The following is a 20,961-nucleotide window of genomic DNA, read 5'->3' as shown; positions in this document are numbered from 1 at the left end:
GTTGAAGTTCTTGAAATGTGAACCACCATCACTTATAATAACCCGCGGGATTCCAAAGCGAGAGAAGATGTTGGATTGAACAAATTTACAAACAACCGAGTGGTCGTTCGTTCGTGTTGCAATAGCCTCAATCCACTTCGAGACATAATCCACCGCCACCAAAATGTAAAGAAAGCCATTCGAATTCGGGAACGGACCCATAAAATCTATACCCCATACATCAAATATCTCTACAACCAAGATTGGTTGTAATGGCATCTCATCCCTCTTCGATATGCTACCCATCTTTTGGCAATTAATGCAATTCCTAGCAAACTCAATCGCATCCTTGAAAATGGTGAGCCAATAAAACCCACAAGAAAGAACCCGATAGCATGTTTTATGCCCACTAAAATGACCCCCGCAAGCGGACAAATGGGCATGAGTTAAGATTTCCAACACTTCCATCTCGGGCACACACCTCCGTATAACTTGATCTGGTCCGATCTTGAAGAGATCCGGCTCATCCCAAATGTATTGCTTTACTTGGACCATGAATTGTTGTCGACGCTTTTTGGTCCAATGAGTTGGAATGGCACCCGTGGCTAAATAGTTGACATAATGAGCATACCACGGTGCGACGAAAGTGGAAACGGCTAAAAGTTGCTCATCGGGGAAACTTTCATTGATTTCACTCACATCATCGGTCCCTTCCACCGGAATCCGAGACAAATGATCCGCTACTACATTCTCACTTCCCTTCTTGTCTCGGATTTCTAGATCGAATTCTTGTAACAATAAAACCCACCGAATCAAACGCGGCTTCGCATCCTTCTTCTCCATCAAGTACCGGACCGCACTATGATCCGAATAAACCACTACCTTGCTTCCCCAAATATACGAGCGAAACTTATCCAAAGCATACACCACCGCTAGTAATTCCTTCTCGGTTGTGGTGTAGTTAAGTTGCGCTTCGGATAAAGTTTTGCTTGCATAGTAAATAACCACCAGTTTCTTGTCAACCCGTTGACCCAAAACTGCACCAATAGTGGTGTCGCTTGCATCACACATTATCTCGAACGGCTTTGACCAATCGGGTGGTTGCAAGATAGGCGCCTTGACCAAGTGTTCCTTCAAAACAGTGAAAGCTTGCATACACTCGTTAGTGAAATCAAATGGGACATCTTTTAATAACAAGTTGCATAAGGGTTTGGTGATAACACTAAAACCCTTAATGAAACGTCTATAAAAACCCGCGTGTCCCAAGAATGACCTTACACCCTTAACATTTTTAGGAGGTGGCAAAGATGATATTACCCGTATCTTTGCCTTGTCTACCTCCATTCCCCTTTCAGAAATCACATGCCCCAACACAATGCCCTCTTGCACCATGAAATGACTTTTCTCCCAACTTAGCACTAATTTTTTCTCAACGCACCTTTTCAAAACCTTTTGCAATTCGTTGAGACAAGTATCAAAAGTAGTGCCAAAAATGGAGAAATCATCCATAAATACTTCAAGCGACTCCCCAACCATGTCCGAGAATATACTCATCATACATCGTTGGAAAGTTGCCGGAGCATTACACAAGCCAAATGGCATTCGCCTAAACGCAAAGGTGCCATATGGACATGTGAAGGTGGTCTTGTGTTGGTCATCCGGGTGTATGGCGATTTGATTGTAACCCGAATACCCATCTAAGAAGCAATAATATTTTTGACCCGACAATTTTTCAATAATTTGATCAATGAAAGGTAGCGGGAAATGGTCCTTAGAAGTGGCGGCATTCAATTTTCGGTAGTCAATACACACCCGCCACCCGGTAACCGGTCGGGTGGCAATTTGTTCACCACTTTCATCCTTGACTACTTGAATGCCGGCCTTCTTAGGCACAACTTGGGTGGGACTCACCCAAGCACTATCCGAAATCGGATAGATGATTCCCGCATCCAACCATTTAATTACCTCCTTTTTAACTACCTCCCTTAGGTTCGGGTTCAATCGCCTTTGAGCTTCTCGTGTCGGTTTGGCATCTTCGGTCGTGATGATTTTATGCATGACAATGGATGGACTAATTCCTTTGAGGTCGGCAATCGTCCATCCAATAGCACCCTTGTTCTCTTTTAAAACCTCCATCAATGCTTGCTCTTGTGCCAACTCCAAATTAGAGGCAATAATGACCGGTAAAGTGTCATTATCCCCTAAGAATACATACTTCAAATGGCTAGGCAAGTCCTTGAGCTCCAACTTTGGTGGTTCCTCCAATGATGGTTTTGTACCCGAATCGATCTCCACCGGTAGACCCTCGAATTGGTGGGTCCATGGTGGTCTACCTTCTTTCATTGCCATAGCATCTTGTGCTTCCTCTTCAACCCGGAGTGCATAAGCATGTACCTGTTCAGAAAAGTCACACAGGCAAATATCCAAACCATCCTCCTCATACTCATGCGGGTTGCATCCATCTACTATGTCTGCCATGAAACACTCATCAACACCGTTAGCATTAGAATTGTTAGTAAAAACATTCAAACGCATTTTTCTATTTCCAAAAGCCATATCAACTGTACCAAATCTACAATCAATAATAGCATGTGCGGTGCTTAAAAATGGCCGACCCAAAATTATATTTTGTTGTTGCTTAGGGTCCGCCGATGAGTAATCCAAGACTAAGAAGTCCACCGGGTAATAAAACTCATCAATTTTCACAATTACATTTTAAACCATACCCCGAGGCAACTTATGAGACAAATCGGCCAAAACAACCATCGTCTCCACCCTTGCTAACGGACCAAAATCATATTGGTCATATAAGCCCCCCGGTAAAATGCTAACTCCGGCTCCAAGATCTAGCAACGCCTTAGCCATTTGAAAATTACCAACTTGTACATTAATCAATGGCGTGCCCGGATCTTGGAGCTTAGGAGGAAGCTCCCCATTTAACACCGCACTCACTTGCCCGGTTAAATCCACCCGCTTAGGCACTTTCTTCTTGTTTTGCCTTTTTTGTGTACATAATTCTTTTAAGAATTTTGCATAAACGGGGACTTGTTTTATTGCGTCGAGGAGTGGGAGATTTATCTTTACTTGCTTAAACATGTTCCACATCTCCTCTTTTTGAGGACCTCTCGACACAATAAAATTTTTCTTTCCCGGGTCAAGTAGGGCCGATGGAAATGGAACTTGACTCGGTTCACCCTCAACTTTTTCATTCTTTTCACTTTCACCCAAACCCGGTTTTTTAACAATTGTTTCTTTTGGTTTAACCGGTGAAAGTTCATCATCACTTTCAATTCCCGTGATATCCTCAACCACCCCCTCAACCAATTCGGGTGACAAATTGGCTTTAAATTCTTTCCCACTTCTTAAAACACTAACATGGTTAATATTAACGTTACCTCGTGACGAACCATGTGAAGGGTTTACCTTAGTGTCGCTTGGAAGTTGACCCTTACCTTTCTTCAATTCCGCCACATCGGTTGCTAATTGACCCATTTGGGTTGTTAGTGATTGGATGCTTTTATCACGAACCTCATCCTTTTGCATTCGCACTTCGTCAAGTTGGTTCCGTTTTTGCATCTCCATTTGCATGCTCTTTAGCATCTCCATCACCTCGTTTCCGCCCGAAGACCCCCCTTGTTCTTGACCCGTTTGGTATTGCTTTTGATAACCTTGGTTATTTCCGCCTCGGTACCCACCTTGGTTATTGTAAGATTGGCGTGAACCAAAGTTACCTTGACTACCTTGAAAATCGGGTTTGCTTGATTTGAAGGGTTCCCATATCTAAAATTCTGGTGGTTCCTCAATCCGGGGTGGTAGGTATTAGAATTCATGTTGTTGTAGTTCCTACCACCTCCTCCTTGACCTTGACCTTGAACCGCATGGACCTCCTCGTATTGCCCTTCCAACATCCCTTGGCAATTTTCAGCCGCATGACCTATTTCATTACACAAAGCACAAACATCATAAATTTGGTTAGTGGTTTGAACATTACCATCATCTATGGCGTGCACTTGCGGTCGGTTAGTGGTCGGTCGGGCTCTTCTTGAGGCTTGAGCTTTCCTCTTTGATGTAGTTGCCATGCTTTCCAAGAACTCCCAATCATCATTCTCATAGTTTGTTCCAAAAGTCCCACCGGTGATAGACATCAAATCACGTGCATCTTCTGCACTCAACCCCTCGTGGAAGGCATTCATCAACTCCCACAATTCAATCCCATGGTGAGGGCAATTTTTAATCATCATATTGAAGCGCTCAAACGCCTCATGAAACATCTCACCATGTCGTTGTTGAAAGCTTCTCAATCCCTTCCTTGCATCGTTGGTCTTTTGGGCGGTGTAAAACTCATCCAAGAATGTTTGTTGCATCTCCCCCCATGTATATATGGATGCCGAAGGTAACGTGTAGAACCATTTTTTCGCCTTCTCTTCCAAAGAAAATTTGAACAAAACCAATTTAATATCGTCAGCCGAAAACCCTTGACTCCCAAGAGTGTTGCAAATCGAGTCATAAGCCTCTAAATGAAAATAAGGCTCCTCATTTGCCAACCCCTTGTACTTTGGTAAACTTTGCAAAGAGTTGGTTCTTACTTCAAATGTTCGCCCTTGATCATTATGAGGAATGACTACCGGTGAAGGGTTTTGCGTGATTACCGGCCGAAAATGTGCTTCAATGCCCCTCACATTTTCTCTAAGGTGTCTCCTTGGTACACCATACCTACCTCTCGGAATAATAGGACCATTTGGCCTTGGTACTTGCCCTTGTGGTGCGATTGGTTGTTGAAACTGTTGTTGTCGCATCGGTGGGCGCTGAGGTGGTCGTTGAAATTGTTGTTGTACATGTTGTGGCCGGACTTGTTGCAATGGAATGGGTTGTGGCACTGGTGGCCCTTGTGGTCTTGGCCGAATGTGTTGTGGTATAAGTTGTTGTTGTGGCATTCCACCAACACTTGCCATCCCTTGAGATTAACTTTGCACATACCCAAACTCCCCTTGATCACCATAACCTCCATAACCGTACCCATCATCATCATACCCCTCAAAATCTTCAAATCCCTCATCATAACCATCTCCTTGAATTCCCGAAGTTTGCCCAAATGGGATGGTTGAATACTGAAAACCCGATTGTTGTGGTCTAAAGGATGAAGTAGTATGCACAATAGTTGAATTTGGTGCAATTGTGAAAGTGGATGTTGATTGACCCGTAGTTGGGGGAAAGAAGTGAGATAATGGTGGGATTGTGGTGGATGGATTGTAGGTGATGGTAGGCTCAGTTTGAGTGGTGATTGGTTGGGTGACATTGGATGGTGTAAATTCAGCGGTGGTATTAGGTAGTGTGGTGTTTGGTGATGGTTGGGTGGAAGTAGGTATAAAGGTTGAGGATGATTGACCCGTTGTAGGTGGAATTTGAGAATCAGCCATGATGTTTCTCGGTGTAATGGGTGAAGTGGGTGAACCAATGATTTTGTTTTCTCGCACTAAAACTCTGTTTTGCCTTAGCGTTCTTTCAATTTCCGGATCAAACGATAGCGGTGATGACCTGTGAGAGCCTCTAGTATGCATACACCTGAAGTACCTGCACACTAAACACAACGATAGCGGTGATGACCTGTGAGAGCCTCTAGTATGCATACACCTGAAGTACCTGTGAGATAAGGCCTTGATGTTTCCCCAGGTTCAAAAGTTTAGTATAAACATCACCAAGAGCAGAATTAAACTCCTTGGAATGTAAAAGGTAAGTGACAACCTGTTGGAAACCATGCTCAATCAACCACTGATTGTCAGCAGTAACACGGCCAACCGAAGCTTTCAACCCTTCTTTTTCCTCACGAAAGGCCTGTTGCTGAACAGCCAAGGCCTCCCGGTCAGCTTTTAACTTCAGCAAGTTAGCTTCAAAACTTTTCCTCAAATCACTCATCTCAATATCATGCATTTTCTTCAAATCACTAACCTCCTTCCGCCACGCTGCTTCCTTCTCCGCAAAACCAGCTATCTCCTTCTTCATCGATGCCAGGGAGGATTTCATCTTATCCTTTTTCTTGGAGAAGTCCTCATATTCTTGCATCCTTTGACGAAAACGAGTAATCCCTTGAGGAAGCATAGCCGCAAGGTTGCAAGTGCTTAAAACCATGCGAGACAACATTAAGTCATCATCCATCTCAGCAATGGTCTTGTGCACAGAAGGAGGAGCAAGATGACTAAGAGCATCCTCACAAACAGCAGCATCCTTGAAGGTGTCGTCATTTTTTACTAACCAAGCAGGCACATAAGTACCTTCAGGATTCAACCCTTCAACGTCCCTGCTTGAAGACTCCTGAACAGGGGTAGAGACAACCTTTTTGCTTTGAACCTTTTTACCACGAACAACCAACTCCTTGTCTTTCTCAACACCGGCTTCAACCTGATCTTCCGAAACTTCAATATCATCACTCAAATCCACCGGTTCAGTAGAGGTGGATTGAGGAGCAGCTTTCAAACGACGAGTAGATCGTCGAGTTGAAGCCTTGGGAGCAAGAGGCTTCTAGAAACCCTTCACAGTTGACACACTAGCATACCCACTACCCTCAAACCTTTGCTCAGCAGTCCTAACAACAACATTTTCATCTGGAACAGAGGGAACATCCTCAAACACAACGTCCGAAGTGTCATCACTTTTAATGAAGTCCAAGGCAGACATAACTGCAAAGAACAATCAAACAAAACATAAGACGAAAAATTAAAAAACAAAATAACATGAAAAATAAAAATGCATACCCGTGCCATCTCTCATCAGAACCGGATCCCGGTCGGCTTTTTCCCACAACTTACTAACCCCCAATAGAACCAGCAAATGCTCAGGAAAGGGACGAACCCTCGCAGGGCATTTACGAATACATTGCAGAAAAGCATCGTTTAAATCAGACTCAAGGGGTTCCGGTTCATTGAGAACGGCATCCGGGTGACGCCACACAGTTTTAAACGGAACAATAGTGTCCGAAACCCAGAAAAAACGATCTTTCCAAACTCCAAGTGTGGTAACCATCGATGAAATAAGGCCAGAATCAACTTTAGACGCTTCAAAAGTAAACCAATCACCATTTTTGGCGAGTCGAAAAAAGCGATGGAATAATAACAAAGAGGGATCATATCCAAGGGCACGGCACAAAACCTCGAAGTGTAAAACCCTAGCCATGCCCTTCGGATGAATCTGACCAAAGGAAACCCGGTAATACTCTAACAAATTCAAAACAAACAGAGAAAACGGGTAGCGAAGGTTCGAAAATTCAAAATGACGGCAATAAAGGGCGATGAAACCGGCCGGACATTTATCAACCGAAGCATCACAGGCAGGAGCAGTAGGTGTAAATTCAGCCCCAATGCCGTAATCTTTAAAAAACAACTCTACTTCCTCTTGGGTTAACCGGGAAAAGGATCTCGCTAAATCCTTAAGGGCACCCATTTTTGCAAGAAAATTATGAAACAAAAGTAAAGCAAAGGATGAACAAGCACTAACCTTGAGAGAAAAGGGGAAAGATTTGCAGGAAACACTTGATGGAAAATGAAATGGCAGCAAAGAAAAATATAAAACGAATTAATATAGGGGCAATAAAAGTAATTAAAGTCTCCTGCAAAACCGCCACCCTATCTACTGCCATACATCAATCAAATCAACTGTCAATAATTTAAAATTCAAATTCAAATACTAACTGCCTCCAACCTTTCAACCATTCAAGCAACGAACCGTTGAAACCTTCAAGCAATAACACACATGCATAAAAGTCAGAAGTCTTTGAGTATACTACCCAAAAGCCTCTGACTTGGGGGGCTGATGACGGGGGTAGCCCAAGACCAAATAAAGTAACCAAACATATAAGTGCTTAAAAGGTTAAACGGTTCAATGGTTAAAAAGCTGTGAAGTGGGAAAAGCGAGAAGGGAACAGTAATCAATCACATCCGAGCTCACTCCACCAACCCACGCTGGCAAAAACAGAGCAGGTCTGCAATACATGCTATTACCCAGGGGTCCAAAGCCTTCAACCCCAAAAGGGGAAACCCTCCACTACAAACAGGTTCCACTAGTCTTGTATATACCATTTGAGGAGATATCTTCCCCTATAAGAAGACAGCTCTTTCACCTCAAAAAGACATTCCAAACGGGAGAAAGATTCCTTCATCTCCGGTCATTCATAAAGTACTTGTTTCTAAGTTACTCCTCGCCACATTCACCACACACATTCTATTTGCTTTCGTTTCTGGATTCGAGCTTGTCTCGGAGAAAGAACTTCAAAGAAAATAACAATTACATACTAGTGAACCTCCTTCCACGTTTTGCAAACGTGGGGGGACCCCGCGACCTGCGTTAGGCAAGGCTGAACACTTCAGCCTTTTTGCCTAACCAACTCAGCTACCATCCTCAGTCTCGTGTTTATTGCATCAACAGATATCTACAAAGTGGATATCACAGCGTTGATCAGAAGCAATGTTTTGTAAAAATCAGTCCTGTATTAGAACTCATCTCCTTATTACTCAAAACACTACTGAATTCTGCAGTGGATGTGCCCCAGAATCGCCGTACTTGTTCAGTTTTTGCACATTCTTCCTGCCCAACGGTTGTGGGTAATCAGATTCATTTCTATTTCCACATACGTACCCATACGCATAAGCATTATGAATCTGCAAATGATTGTTAGTTGTTGGGAATCTAAGATCTGGATTAGAGATCGGTTTAAAAATTAAAAATATAATCCTATTTGAGCTGATGTATCTCAATGCTCCTAAGGCTCTATAGTCTATATATGCTTGTATGATTATTTACTATCACCAGTGCTTTGCGAGGTGTTAGTGTTTCTATAAACCTAACGCCTAATGATAGAATAAAAACCATGGATTTGGGTTGGGTTATTCGGGTTTTTGTATATGATATAGCATCCGACATTCAATTCGTATCACAATCGGGTCGTCGAGTTCAGGCTGTTTGGTTATTGGGTTCATTGGGTCGGTTTATTTAGGTAGTACGGGCTTGGACATATTTGTTAATACTCGATTGTGGGTGTTGATCGGGCGGGGAATGATGATGATAAAATAAAAAGGGGAAATAGAGGGTTAGATGAAAGGACGCTTCCACAACAAATCACCGCCTGACGACAGCCGGATCGCGCTTAGTTTTTACTCGGGTAAGTCGCGTTACCCGATGTTGGATTTCCCTAACCAATATCCGAACCGAAAATTACTGGGTTAATTTTCTACAAAAAGATGCCTCACCCGATACCCGATCTAATCATCCTGTTCAACTTAAATGGATGAAAAACAATATTAGCCTGTTTTATCAATTCATTTAACTCTAATTGTTTATGTTGTCTTTAATGGGTTTTTATATAAAAATCTTACTTTATTCAAATACTTTAATACTCGATTTATCTTTTATTAATCCACTTTTTTTTGTTTACAAATATTATAATACACATCTAAAAACTTTCTAAAACCATAGTTGTTTAACAATTTCACACATTTGACTTTTCTTAGTCAAACTTGTGCTTCAAATAATCAAAGTGCTTCAAATAACCATTTTGATATCTAGTGTAATGAATGATGAATCACAATCTTACTCCTTATTTTCATACAAAGAACATTTAGTTCTTACTCGGGTAAGTCGCGTTACCCGATGTTGGATTTCCCTAACCAATATCCGAACCGAAAATTACTGGGTTAATTTTACCAAACCACATGGAGCATCCGAGCATTTTACTCTAAAATATCATAATATAGATGATGTTATATTGTTCCAGAGTTCATTAATAGAAGGAAAGGAAAGGAAATAGAAAGAAAGTAAAAATATTTTGTGTTCTAAAGTTTCATTTAAAGAAGGAAAAGAAAGGAAAATAAAACATGTCTTGTTTTTGTTTTCGAGTTTCATTTAGGAAAAAAAAGAAAGGAAACAAAAATAAAATCAGACTAAGGTCGATATGTACCTTGTAAAGACTGTTGGGCTTAAAAAATGGCCCAAATGGTGATCTGATTGGCTGGAGCGTTGCTTCACAACTTCATCGCTTCGCCGCTTCACATCGCTTCACGTAATGTAACGCTTCAAACAAATACTCGATTGTGAACTCTGGAACAATATAACATCTGACTGGGTCAATTAAGAGGCTGGTCTGTGATTCAGTCAGACCTCAGACTGTTTGGTTCACATCTGAATGGAGCAAAAATAGGCAAAATGAGTCTGACTCGGTCAGACTTCAACCAATATCTGACTGGGTTCTGATCGAAACAAACAGCCCCTAAATTTTTTAACTGAAGGGAAGACCTTTTTTTTTCCGAACTCTTCCTTTCTTTTCTTCGTTTACTAGGGCATGCTTTCTACGTTTTTTACCAAACCAAAGCCAAAACCAAAATCAAATCAGCGAGTGAGTGTATCAATTCACGTCTCTCTGTAACGGAATCATCGACGATGATCACTCGATTGAATTCACGTCTTCATTGTTTCATCAATCTCACAGGTAATTTCATCACCACCTCCTTCCTTCTTCCTTCGTCTTCCAGATTAGGTTTAGAATTCAGTCCTCACTCCACTTCTTTAGCTTCTCTTCTTCACTCCACTTCCTTTTCAAATAATGGGGATCCTCCTCTGTCCAGGTATCAAAAAGTTACCAGCTTGGATGATGCCTTTAACCTGTTCGATGAAATGATCCAGAGAAAACCCCTCCCATCTGTTATCAAGTTTAATCAGCTGTTGAATGCTGTTACCAAAATGAAACACTTTTCTTCTTGCCTTGATCTTTTTAAACAAATGTGCGTTATTGGGGTTCCAGTTAGCAAGTACTCTATGAATATTGCAATCAAGTGTTGTTGTCAGATGTCTCGCACCAACGACGGCTTTGCACTCCTGGGCTGTTGCTTCAGGCGAGCTGTTGTCCCAAATGTCTTCATATTTAGTACACTCTTAGATGGACTCATTCGTGAAGATAGGATTATTGAGGCTGAGAGGCTCTTCAAGAAGCTCATCAAACAGAAACTATGTGAACCTGATGTAGTTATGTATTCCACTATGATCAAAGGGCTTTGCAAGTTTGGCAATAATGATATTGCCATTCGTTTGCTTAGGCTTATGGATGAAAGCGGCTGTGAGCCTAATGTTGTTATATATAGCACCATCATTGATAGTCTCTGCAAGGACAAACTGATAGAGGATGCTTCCAAGCTTTTCAATGAAATGGTATTTGCCAAAGGAATTCAACCAGATGTCATCACATACAACTCTCTCATTCATGGCCTTTGTAACTTATGTCGTTGGGACGAGGTCTCTAAGCTGCTAAAAGAAATGGAGGATCTAAGGATCTCTCCTGATTTGCATACCTTTAGCATATTAGTTGATGCACTTTGCAAGGAAGGTAGGGTGGATGAAGCGGAGGCTGTAATAGACATCATGGTTGAGAGACGTGTGGTTCCTGACATAGTGACATACAATACACTTATAGACGGTTACTGTCTGCGAGGTGAAATGACCAAAGCAAGGACACTTTTTGATTCACTTACTTCTAAAGGTTTCGTCCCTAATGTTGTTACTTATAGCAGTTTACTGAATGGGTATTGCAAGAGTTTGAAAATAGAAGAGGCCATGCATTTGTTTCATGAGATAACAAGAAAAGGTTTGAAACCTGATATAGTCAGTTACGGTGCCATGTTACAGGGTTTGTTTCGGGTCGGACGTTGTGGAGCTGCACGCAAATTCTTTGATGGGATGCGAGCACAAGGCCTTATTCCAGATGAATGCACTTACGGAATAATATTAGATGGCCTTTGCAACAACCATCAAGTTGAAGAGGCGCTCTCTTTGTTTCATCTGGTTGGTGATAGCAAGCTAAATTCTAATATCGTGGTGTACACAATCCTTATTGAAGGTGCTAGCAAATGTGGGAAGTTTGATATTGCAAGGGATCTTTTCCAAGACCTAACTCTAAAAGGTTTGCAACCTGATGTTCAGACATATACCGTGATGGTTAGTGGCTTGTGTGGGGAAGGTTTACTAAAGGAAGCAAAGCACTTGTTTCGTAGAATGGATGAGAGTGGCTGCCCACCAGATGGTGTTACTTACAATGTTCTTCTCCAGGGATATCTTAAGAAGCAGAATTACGATGATGTTGAGATGCTTTTACAGGAAATGGATGGAAGAAGGTACTCACTTGATGCTTCAACTTTATCGATGTTGATTGATGAAATGGCAGCTGGTTCAGTAGATAGAAGTATGCTTAAATTGATAGGTAAGCTTGTCCCAAAAGGAATGAACACTTATGCCTAGATAACAATATGAAATATGTAGCTAGTTTCAGTTGGTGTTTACTTTTGGCATATTCTACTCAACGATTTTGAAAAGTAAATTATCTGTATTCCATTGATAGTAGCAGTCTCATTTTAAGGTTTTAATCAAGACTTTTGGTTTGTATTGTGTTTTCTAGCTTAAAATTGTGCAAGGTTGTTAGGTTTTTTGTTGGGTGTCTTACTGTTGTGGAATCATAAGTCACCCTGTATGTTGCAATGTTTGACTTTTTGTTCAAAATTATTTCTTCTTCTTTTTTTTTGGCTTTAAATAATAACTGTACATCTATAGTACTAGTCTGTTTATTTTAATATAAATAATTAGCAGATTACATTCATTGCTACTGAGCATTGCTTTTGGAGATTAGGCCTTATTTATAAACAGCCATTGTCAGTTTCAGCAACAATGATATGAATGACTACTGAATTAATATTAGACAGAAATGACATGATGCAGAATCAGTTGAACCCAAACATGTTGGTATGATTGTTTACTGTCACCAGTGTGTTGCGAGGTGTTAGTGTTTCTATAAACTAACGCCTAATGATAGAATAAAAACCATGGATTTGGGTGACCTAACTCTTTCTGTTTCTCTTCTTCTTGATTTGTTCGTATAAGATCAGATTTTAATAGTTTGGGTTGGGTTATTCGGGTTTTTGTGTATGATATAGCATCCGACATTCAATTTGTATCACAATCGGGTCGCCGAGTTCAGGCTGTTTGGTTATTGGGTTCATTGGGTCAGTTTATTTAGGTATTACGGGCTTGGACATATTTGTTATTACTCGATTGTGGGTGTTGATCGGGTGGGTAATGATGATGATAAAATAAAAGGGGAAAATAGAGGGTTAGATGATAAGACGCTTCCACAACAAATCACCGCCTGACGAAAGTCGGGTCGCGCTTAGTTCTTACTCGGGTAAGTCGCTTTACCCGATGTTGGATTTCCCTAACCAATATCCAAACCGAAATTTACTGGGTTAATTTTCTACCCAAATATGCCTCACCCGATACCTGATCTAACCATCCCGTTCAACTTAAATGGATGAAAAAAAAAATTGAGATAAAAAACCGGGTCCTACCCGCTTGTCGATTTTTATATGATCAAAAGCATTAAGGAACAAAGAAGCTAGGAAGAACGTATGTTAAAATATTCTATTATGTTAAATTAATATGCAAAATTTCATCGGTCTATTCGCTTGTTGATTTTGAATAAAAACTTACATGAATATGTAAAGAAGAAAAATCATGTTGCAAAGGTATGATTGAAAGCGTTGTGCAACTAATAAGTTAATATAAAAATAAAAATAAAAAAAGAGAGATAAAGAAATTAAAATTTTAAAAATGAAAAAGAAAGAAATAAGAAGAAGGATGAGTATAATAATAATGATTAATTATACAAATTAAAATAAAATGGAAAAAAGTGTATTCATTTTGGATATTAACATTTGACGTAAATGTTTAAAGGATTCCCACAACGCCTCGCTTGTTGTATGCGTATATAATGTATATATGTGTGGGCGTTTGAAAGGCAAAAGTGAAAGTGCACTAATTTTAACGTTATTTTACTAATTACGTGAAAAAACGTTAAAAGAGACTGATGGCTAATCATGCATCATGTGGTGGCGTTGATAGTCGTAAGACAAAGGGGTATATGAAATAATCAGTCTTTGTCTCAATTGCTGAGTGTTATGTGCACTACTATCGAGTCGGGGGTCTCACTGGAAGCAGACTCTCTATTCCTACGAGTTAGAGGTAAGATTGTCTACATGTTACCCTCCTCAGACCCTACCTTAGCTTTGGTATTGGTGGGATTTACTAAGTATATTCCTATATTGTAACACCTCGAAAAATTTCGTCCAATAATGTCTTGACACGTGTCATAAGGTTCCGGTATGTGAAAATATACTTTAGAGGGACTAAAAGTGACAAACAGTGAAAACTATGGAACGTAAGGGTCCAAAGTGTCAACAATGGATAAATAGACTCTATGATAACCCTACATAATGTTCATAACCTTAAACGGGTGGTTCATGGATCATACGACGCGGAAATTGCACAAAAGTGAGGAATTGCAAACTATAGGGGCCAAAAGTGTCAACATGTTTAATTTATACCTCTGAGTGAACTTTTGGCAGAACCAAAGCTTTGAGAAGCTAAAATATACTCACTAGAATATGTGGTTAAAATTTCGTGAAGTTTCGTCAACGTATGAGAAAGTTATGGCCAAAACCGTACTTAAGGGACTAAAAGCGTCAACGTCGAATTTCATGGCTTTTCGGTTGAGCGCAAAGTTATCCGAGGACATTACCATGCAGGTAAATGTCCCAAGGTTCTTAAAAACCAAGTTTGGGGGTTTACGGGTCGAGAAAAGTAGCCGAAACATCGCGTGCAAGTTCAGGGACCAAATCTGCCATGTTTGAAAGATGTGTTATATCCATTAGGAATCATTCTTTCCCGCTATCCTTGCTTCCCTTTAAGCTAGCTGGATTCGACATAGTGATAGGCATGGATTGGTTGTCGAGTAACCAAGCTCAGATTCTGTGCAATAGAAAGCAGGTGATAGTGAAGACTCCGTCTGGTGAGTCACTTACTATTCAAGGAGATACCCATCATGGATTGCCGGAGCAAGTGTCCATGCTCAAGGCATCCAGATGCATGCAGAAAGGATGTGTCATTTATATGGCACAAGTTACCATTGATGAGCCGAAGCCGAAGATTGAGGATATCCCTGTTATCTCAGAATATCCTGAAGTATTTCCTGAAGAACTACCCGGTTTGCCACCGGATAGACAAGTGGAGTTTCGGATAGACATCATTCCAGGCGCTGCACCTGTAGCAAGAGCACCATACAGATTGGCACCAACGGAGATGAAGGAGTTGAGGACGCAGTTGGATGATTTGTTAGCTAAAGGTTTTATTAGACCTAGCTCGTCTCCTTGGGGAGCGCCAATCTTGTTCGTTAAAAAGAAGGATGGATCGATGCGTCTGTGCATCGATTATCGTGAGCTTAACAAGGTCACTATCAAGAATCGGTATCCGTTACCCAGGATCGACAATCTGTTCGATCAGTTGCAAGGAGCAAGCTATTTCTCCAAGATTGACCTAAGGTCAGGTTATCATCAGTTAAAGGTCAAGGATGAAGACGTGCACAAGACAGCGTTTAGGACTCGTTATGGACATTACGAGTTCCTAGTGATGCCGTTTGGGCTCACTAACGCACCAGCCGCGTTCATGGATCTCATGAATCGTGTCTGCAAGCCCTATCTAGATAAATTCGTTATCGTCTTTATCGACGACATCCTTATCTACTCGAAGAGCTAAGCTGACCATGAGAAACACCTTCGTTGTATTCTCAAACTTCTGCATCAAGAGAAGCTTTATGCCAAATTTTCGAAGTGTGAATTTTGGCTTCGAGAAGTCCAATTCCTTGGACATGTAGTAAGCGAGCGTGGTATCCAAGTAGATCCCGCTAAAGTAGAAGCAGTCATGAACTGGCAGGAGCCGAAGACTCCTACCGAGATTCGCAGCTTCCTCGGATTGGCAGGATATTATAGGCGATTTATCGAGAACTTTTCGAGAATTGCTGCGCCCCTAACTTCGTTGACTCGTAAGAAGATTAAGTTTGATTGGGGCCCTAAGCAGCAGGAATCCTTCGACATTTTGAAGAAAAAGTTGAGCAATGCTCCAGTGTTGACATTGCCCGATGGTATTGAAGAATTTGTGGTGTATTGTGATGCATCACATACTGGCATGGGCTGTGTACTCATGCAGAAAGGCAAAGTCATTGCCTACGCTTCTCGCCAGCTCAAGGTGCACGAGAAGAACTACACCACCCACGATTTGGAATTGGGTGCAGTTGTGTTTGCTTTGAAGTTATGGAGACATTACTTGTATGGAACCAAGTGTATAATTTATTCGGATCACAAGAGTCTTCAACACTTGTTCAATCAGAAGGAATTGAACATGCGTCAAAGGCATTGGATGGAAACTCTAAACGATTATGATTGTGAGATAAGATACCATCCAGGCAAGGCTAATGTAGTTGCCGATGCCTTAAGCAGAAAGGAAAGGGTAAAACCAATCAGAATCAATGCCAAGCGCATTGAAATAAGAAATAATTTGAATGATAGGGTGTTAGCTGCACAGAAGGAAGCTGTGCTGGAAGCTAACTATCCTGCAGAAAAGTTAGGAGTAACTGAGGAGCAGTTATCCTACGACAAAGATGGAATGCTACGACTAAACGGACGAATATGGGTTCCATTTTATGGAGGACTTCGGGATGTTATCCTCCAGGAAGCCCACAGCTCTAAATATTCCGTTCATCCTTGAGCTGATAAGATGTACCAGGATCTGAAATCAAACTACTGGTGGATTGGGTTGAAAAAGTCAGTAGCTGAGCATGTAGCTAAATGTTTGACTTGTGCGCAAGTCAAAGCTGAGCATCAGAAGCCGTCAGGTTTGCTTCAGCAACCGGAAATTCCCAAATGGAAATGGGAAATGGTGACAATGGATTTCATCACCAAGTTGCCGAAGACGAAAAAGGGAAATGATACCATATGGGTCATAGTAGATAGACTGACTAAGTCAGCTCATTTTCTACCCATCAAGGAGACGTATAGCTCAGATATGTTAGCCCAATTATACGTCGATAAGATAGTAGCGCTACATGGTATACCTATATCCATTATCTCCGATAGAGATACTAGATATACGTCGCATTTTTGGAAGAGTTTCCAACAATCGTTGGGCACTCGTTTGAATTTTAGTACGGCCTATCATCCTCAGACTGATGGTCAGAGTGAGCGTACTATTCAAACTTTGGAAGACATGCTTCGTGCATGTGCGATCGACTTGGGTGGTAGTTGGGATAAGAACCTACCACTGATTGAATTCTCCTACAACAATAGCTACCATTCCAGCATAAAGGCTGCGCCTTTTGAGGCCTTATACGGTAGAAAGTGTAGATCGCCCATTTGTTGGGCAGAAGTTGGGGATGTCCAGTTGTCTGGACCAGATATCGTCTTTGAGACGACAGACAAGATCGTTCAGATTCGCGATCGTTTGAAAGCTGCCAGGGATAGGCAGAAAAGTTATGCGGATCCTAAGCGCAAAGATTTTCACTTCGATGTAGGTGATAAGGTATTGCTTAAAGTATCGCCCTGGAAGGGTGTGATGCGATTTGGAAAGAAAGGCAAGCTAAGCCCGAGATATATAGGACCTTTCGAGATTATCGAACGTGTCGGGTCAGTCGCTTACAAGTTAAACTTGCCTGAAGAGCTTAGTGCTATTCACAATGTGTTCCACATCTGTAATCTGAAGAAGTGTATCGCTGACGAATCACTGGTTATACCGCATACAGATATACACATAGACGAGAGTCTGAAATTTGTGGAAAAACCTTTGTCGATTGAGGATCGACAGGTAAAGAAGCTTCGAAGGAAGCACGTGCCTATTGTTAAGGTCAAATGGGATGCCCGTAGAGGTCCCGAATACACGTGGGAAGTGGAATCCACGATGCAAGAGAAATACCCTCATTTGTTTCAGTAAATCTCGAGGTCGAGATTTCTTTTAAGGGGGTGAGGATGTAACACCTCGAAAAATTTCGTCCAACAATGTCTTGACACGTGTCATAAGGTTCCGGTATGTGAAAATATACTTTAGAGGGACTAAAAGTGACAAACAGTGAAAACTATGGAACGTAAGGGTCCAAAGTGTCAACAATGGATAAATAGACTCTATGATAACCCTACATAATGTTCATAACCTTAAACGGGTGGTTCATGGATCATACGACGCGGAAATTGCACAAAAGTGAGGAATTGCAAACTATAGGGGCCAAAAGTGTCAACATGTTTAATTTATACCTCTGAGTGAACTTTTGGCAGAACCAAAGCTTTGAGAAGCTAAAATATACTCACTAGAATATGTGGTTAAAATTTCGTGAAGTTTCGTCAACGTATGAGAAAGTTATGGCCAAAACCGTACTTAAGGGACTAAAAGCGTCAACGTCGAATTTCATGGCTTTTCGGTTGAGCGCAAAGTTATCCGAGGACATTACCATGCAGGTAAATGTCCCAAGGTTCTTAAAAACCAAGTTTGGGGGTTTACGGGTCGAGAAAAGTAGCCGAAACATCGCGTGCAAGTTCAGGGACCAAATCTGCCATGTTTGAAAGTTGTTGGCTGAACAGCAGGTCAGGCGACCCGCCTGGACTGACCCAAGCGGGCCGCGTGAGACCCCCAGTACCAAAAATTCGCGAAAATCTCATTTTAAGTCCGAATTTCAAGTTGTAAACAGCTGTGGCCACCTCCTTTTGCTCCAATTAGATGTCTTGCATGGCTAGGACAACAGTGTGCTACTCCCAAGCCTCTGAATTCAGCTTTAAAGCAGATCAAAGCTCATTTTCTTGGCATTCCCTTTGTGATCAAGAAGCTCTCATTTGCAAGAACCTTCAAGGCAGACTTCTGGAGCATTTCTGGACATCAAGGCCGACTCCAAGTGTTAGATAAGCTTCAATAGGACCTTTGTAAGCTTCTAATTCAGTCCTTAATTCGTTCTTACATCAGATATTAGTAAAAGTCAAACTGATTGTTCTTACACTTTGACTTTCTGATTAAACGAGTTTCACTCAGTCATTTTTCAAATTGAAACCAGATATATGTTGGTATTTATGTGGGAAACAAACCCTCAAAAGGGTATTATCTGAATCCCACTATATGCATGCTAATTGTCGAGTCAAACGTGTTTCTAAAAAGTCAACAGAAGTGATTGTTGCAAAAATAAGCTTGAATGGTAATGTAAATGACATGCAATCTGTTTGATCATCATAGATAGCTTTATAATGAATATAAGAATGTGTTTTACCACAATCAACTCGACAATCTTTAGTATAGATACGAATCGGAACCGAAAGTCTTGTAAAACGACTATTTCGTAGACTATCGATTCGGATTCGTACATGCATGTTTGAGATCTGTATTGGAGGGCATTTTTGACCATTTTTATTTTGGTAAAACTTTCTGGAATTTTTGTTGCTTGAGTCTATACTTAGCCGATTCAATTGCATGTTTCCGATTATGCTTAAAAGTTGACTATTTTGCCCTTTTTGATATAAAACGTGATTTTTGGAAAAGTGAAAGAGTAGAAATCTTTATTTCTAATATATAAACTTGCACCGAAAATTTCGGATCAGTTGGTGGTCCAGATTTTGAGTTATGACCATTAGCGTAAAACTATGTTCTTAAGTTACATAAACGGCCCTTTTCGCGTATAACCCATTTCTGGCCACGTTTTGATACAAAACTTTTTACCCACTGATGCTATATAATATTTTGGGATTTTAGATGATTTTTATTTAATTTTTGGCTGATCGTATCTTAGATCGCCTAGTTATTTCGGTTTATGTCGGTTTGACCGTTTAGGCCATAAAATGAGTTTTATGCATTCTTTTGACCCGAAACCTTTTCCTACTGATTTTATATGTTAAATAAATTATTTTAAGTATTCTGGAAATATAAAAATCCCAGATTTGTTTTGAAAACCCGGAAACGGCGTTAAATCGCATTTTTAGCGTTTTTAACGCATAGTAAGCGTTATATCCATTTTAAACATATAAAACTCATACCTACTGATGTAATATGTATATTTTCATATAATAACAGTAAGTATAAGTATATGAACTCAGGTTTCCAGTTTTGGCGGTTTTAGCCCTTGTGAAATTACTAAAATACCCCTACGGTGCATAGTTTGATTTTAACTGTTAAGTTTGGTATATGGGTCATACCCTACTGTTATAACATGTTAAATGAAGTATATTTACTGTATAAACCAGACCCGAAACTCAGATTTCTAATTTGACTCTTTTATAATCTTTTAAATGACCAAAATGCCCTTATAAGGCATAAATTGAGTTTAAAATTATTCCGGGCAATATAGGACATAACTTACTGATGTTATATCATATTTAAAGCATATTATCTCAGGGAACTTGCATTTGACTCTTTTGGCCCGTAACGCCCTTTTTGCGTTCGGTTCGGTTTACGTAACTAGTATGCGTAAATTGACCGAAACGGGTCAAACGTTATCATTTTTATCTCAAAATCCAGAATGTATTTAGTATACCCATATTATATAAGTATTCAAACTTGTCGGGTCTAAATCACATTCTATCCGGTCTTTCGCTTAATCGTGCGTAAGCCGTATCATCCTTAAAACTAACCGGTCAAGCTTAGGCTTAAATAAAAGACCCGTTAGAAATCTAATAGGTTATTATAAACCTTTGTTCCAGATTAGGAGGCCCAGTAAAAGCTACCACACTTACCGTTTGTGTTACATACTTGCTCAGGTAAATACATTTTGACTTATTTTCCCTATACGGGCTTGGGGTACGGTATTTAAAATACCGCTTGATCGGGCGCACAAGTCCTGCGCCTTATGGGTGTACAGTCTTGAATAGCTTGTGCGACTTCGTTTAAACAGTCTTGTCTTACTTTAGGCTTTGGGGGGTTATTGACCGTGTCCCGGATATCCTTGGCATTATCTTACGAGATGGCCACGACCAGAGCACGGGGTGTAGGCGTACACCCGGCGTGTATAACTCTTTAATGTGGTGTGTCATTTAATCTTTAGCCCGGACAGCAGATCCCGGGCCACCAAAGATACGAGTGCATGTAATTCGTTCACAAGTTTATATT

At 40.8% G+C, this 20,961-nt stretch overlaps 1 protein-coding gene across 1 annotated transcript; it reads left to right on the top strand.

Annotated features, from left to right (window-relative positions):
• Window positions 1-10,292: 10,292 nt before the first annotated feature.
• Window positions 10,293-12,510, top strand: LOC110901978 (pentatricopeptide repeat-containing protein At1g63330). The gene has a single exon (XM_035981667.1). It carries the CDS (start codon window positions 10,402-10,404, stop codon window positions 12,247-12,249), a length of 1,848 nt encoding a protein of 615 aa, XP_035837560.1. The 5' UTR covers window positions 10,293-10,401; the 3' UTR covers window positions 12,250-12,510.
• The last annotated feature ends 8,451 nt before the right edge of the window (window positions 12,511-20,961 follow it).

The sequence above is a fragment of the Helianthus annuus genome, chromosome 13, assembly GCF_002127325.2.
Source record: "Helianthus annuus cultivar XRQ/B chromosome 13, HanXRQr2.0-SUNRISE, whole genome shotgun sequence".
Lineage (NCBI taxonomy): Eukaryota > Viridiplantae > Streptophyta > Magnoliopsida > Asterales > Asteraceae > Helianthus > Helianthus annuus.
Note: the sequence above shows the minus strand (reverse complement) of the source record. Positions and strands in the feature narration are given on the sequence as shown.

What these genes read in the sequence shown, in the direction of transcription:
- LOC110901978 (XM_035981667.1), top strand. Translation starts at nt 10,402, where the DNA reads ATGATCACTCGATTGAATTCACGTCTTCATTGTTTCATCAATCTCACA.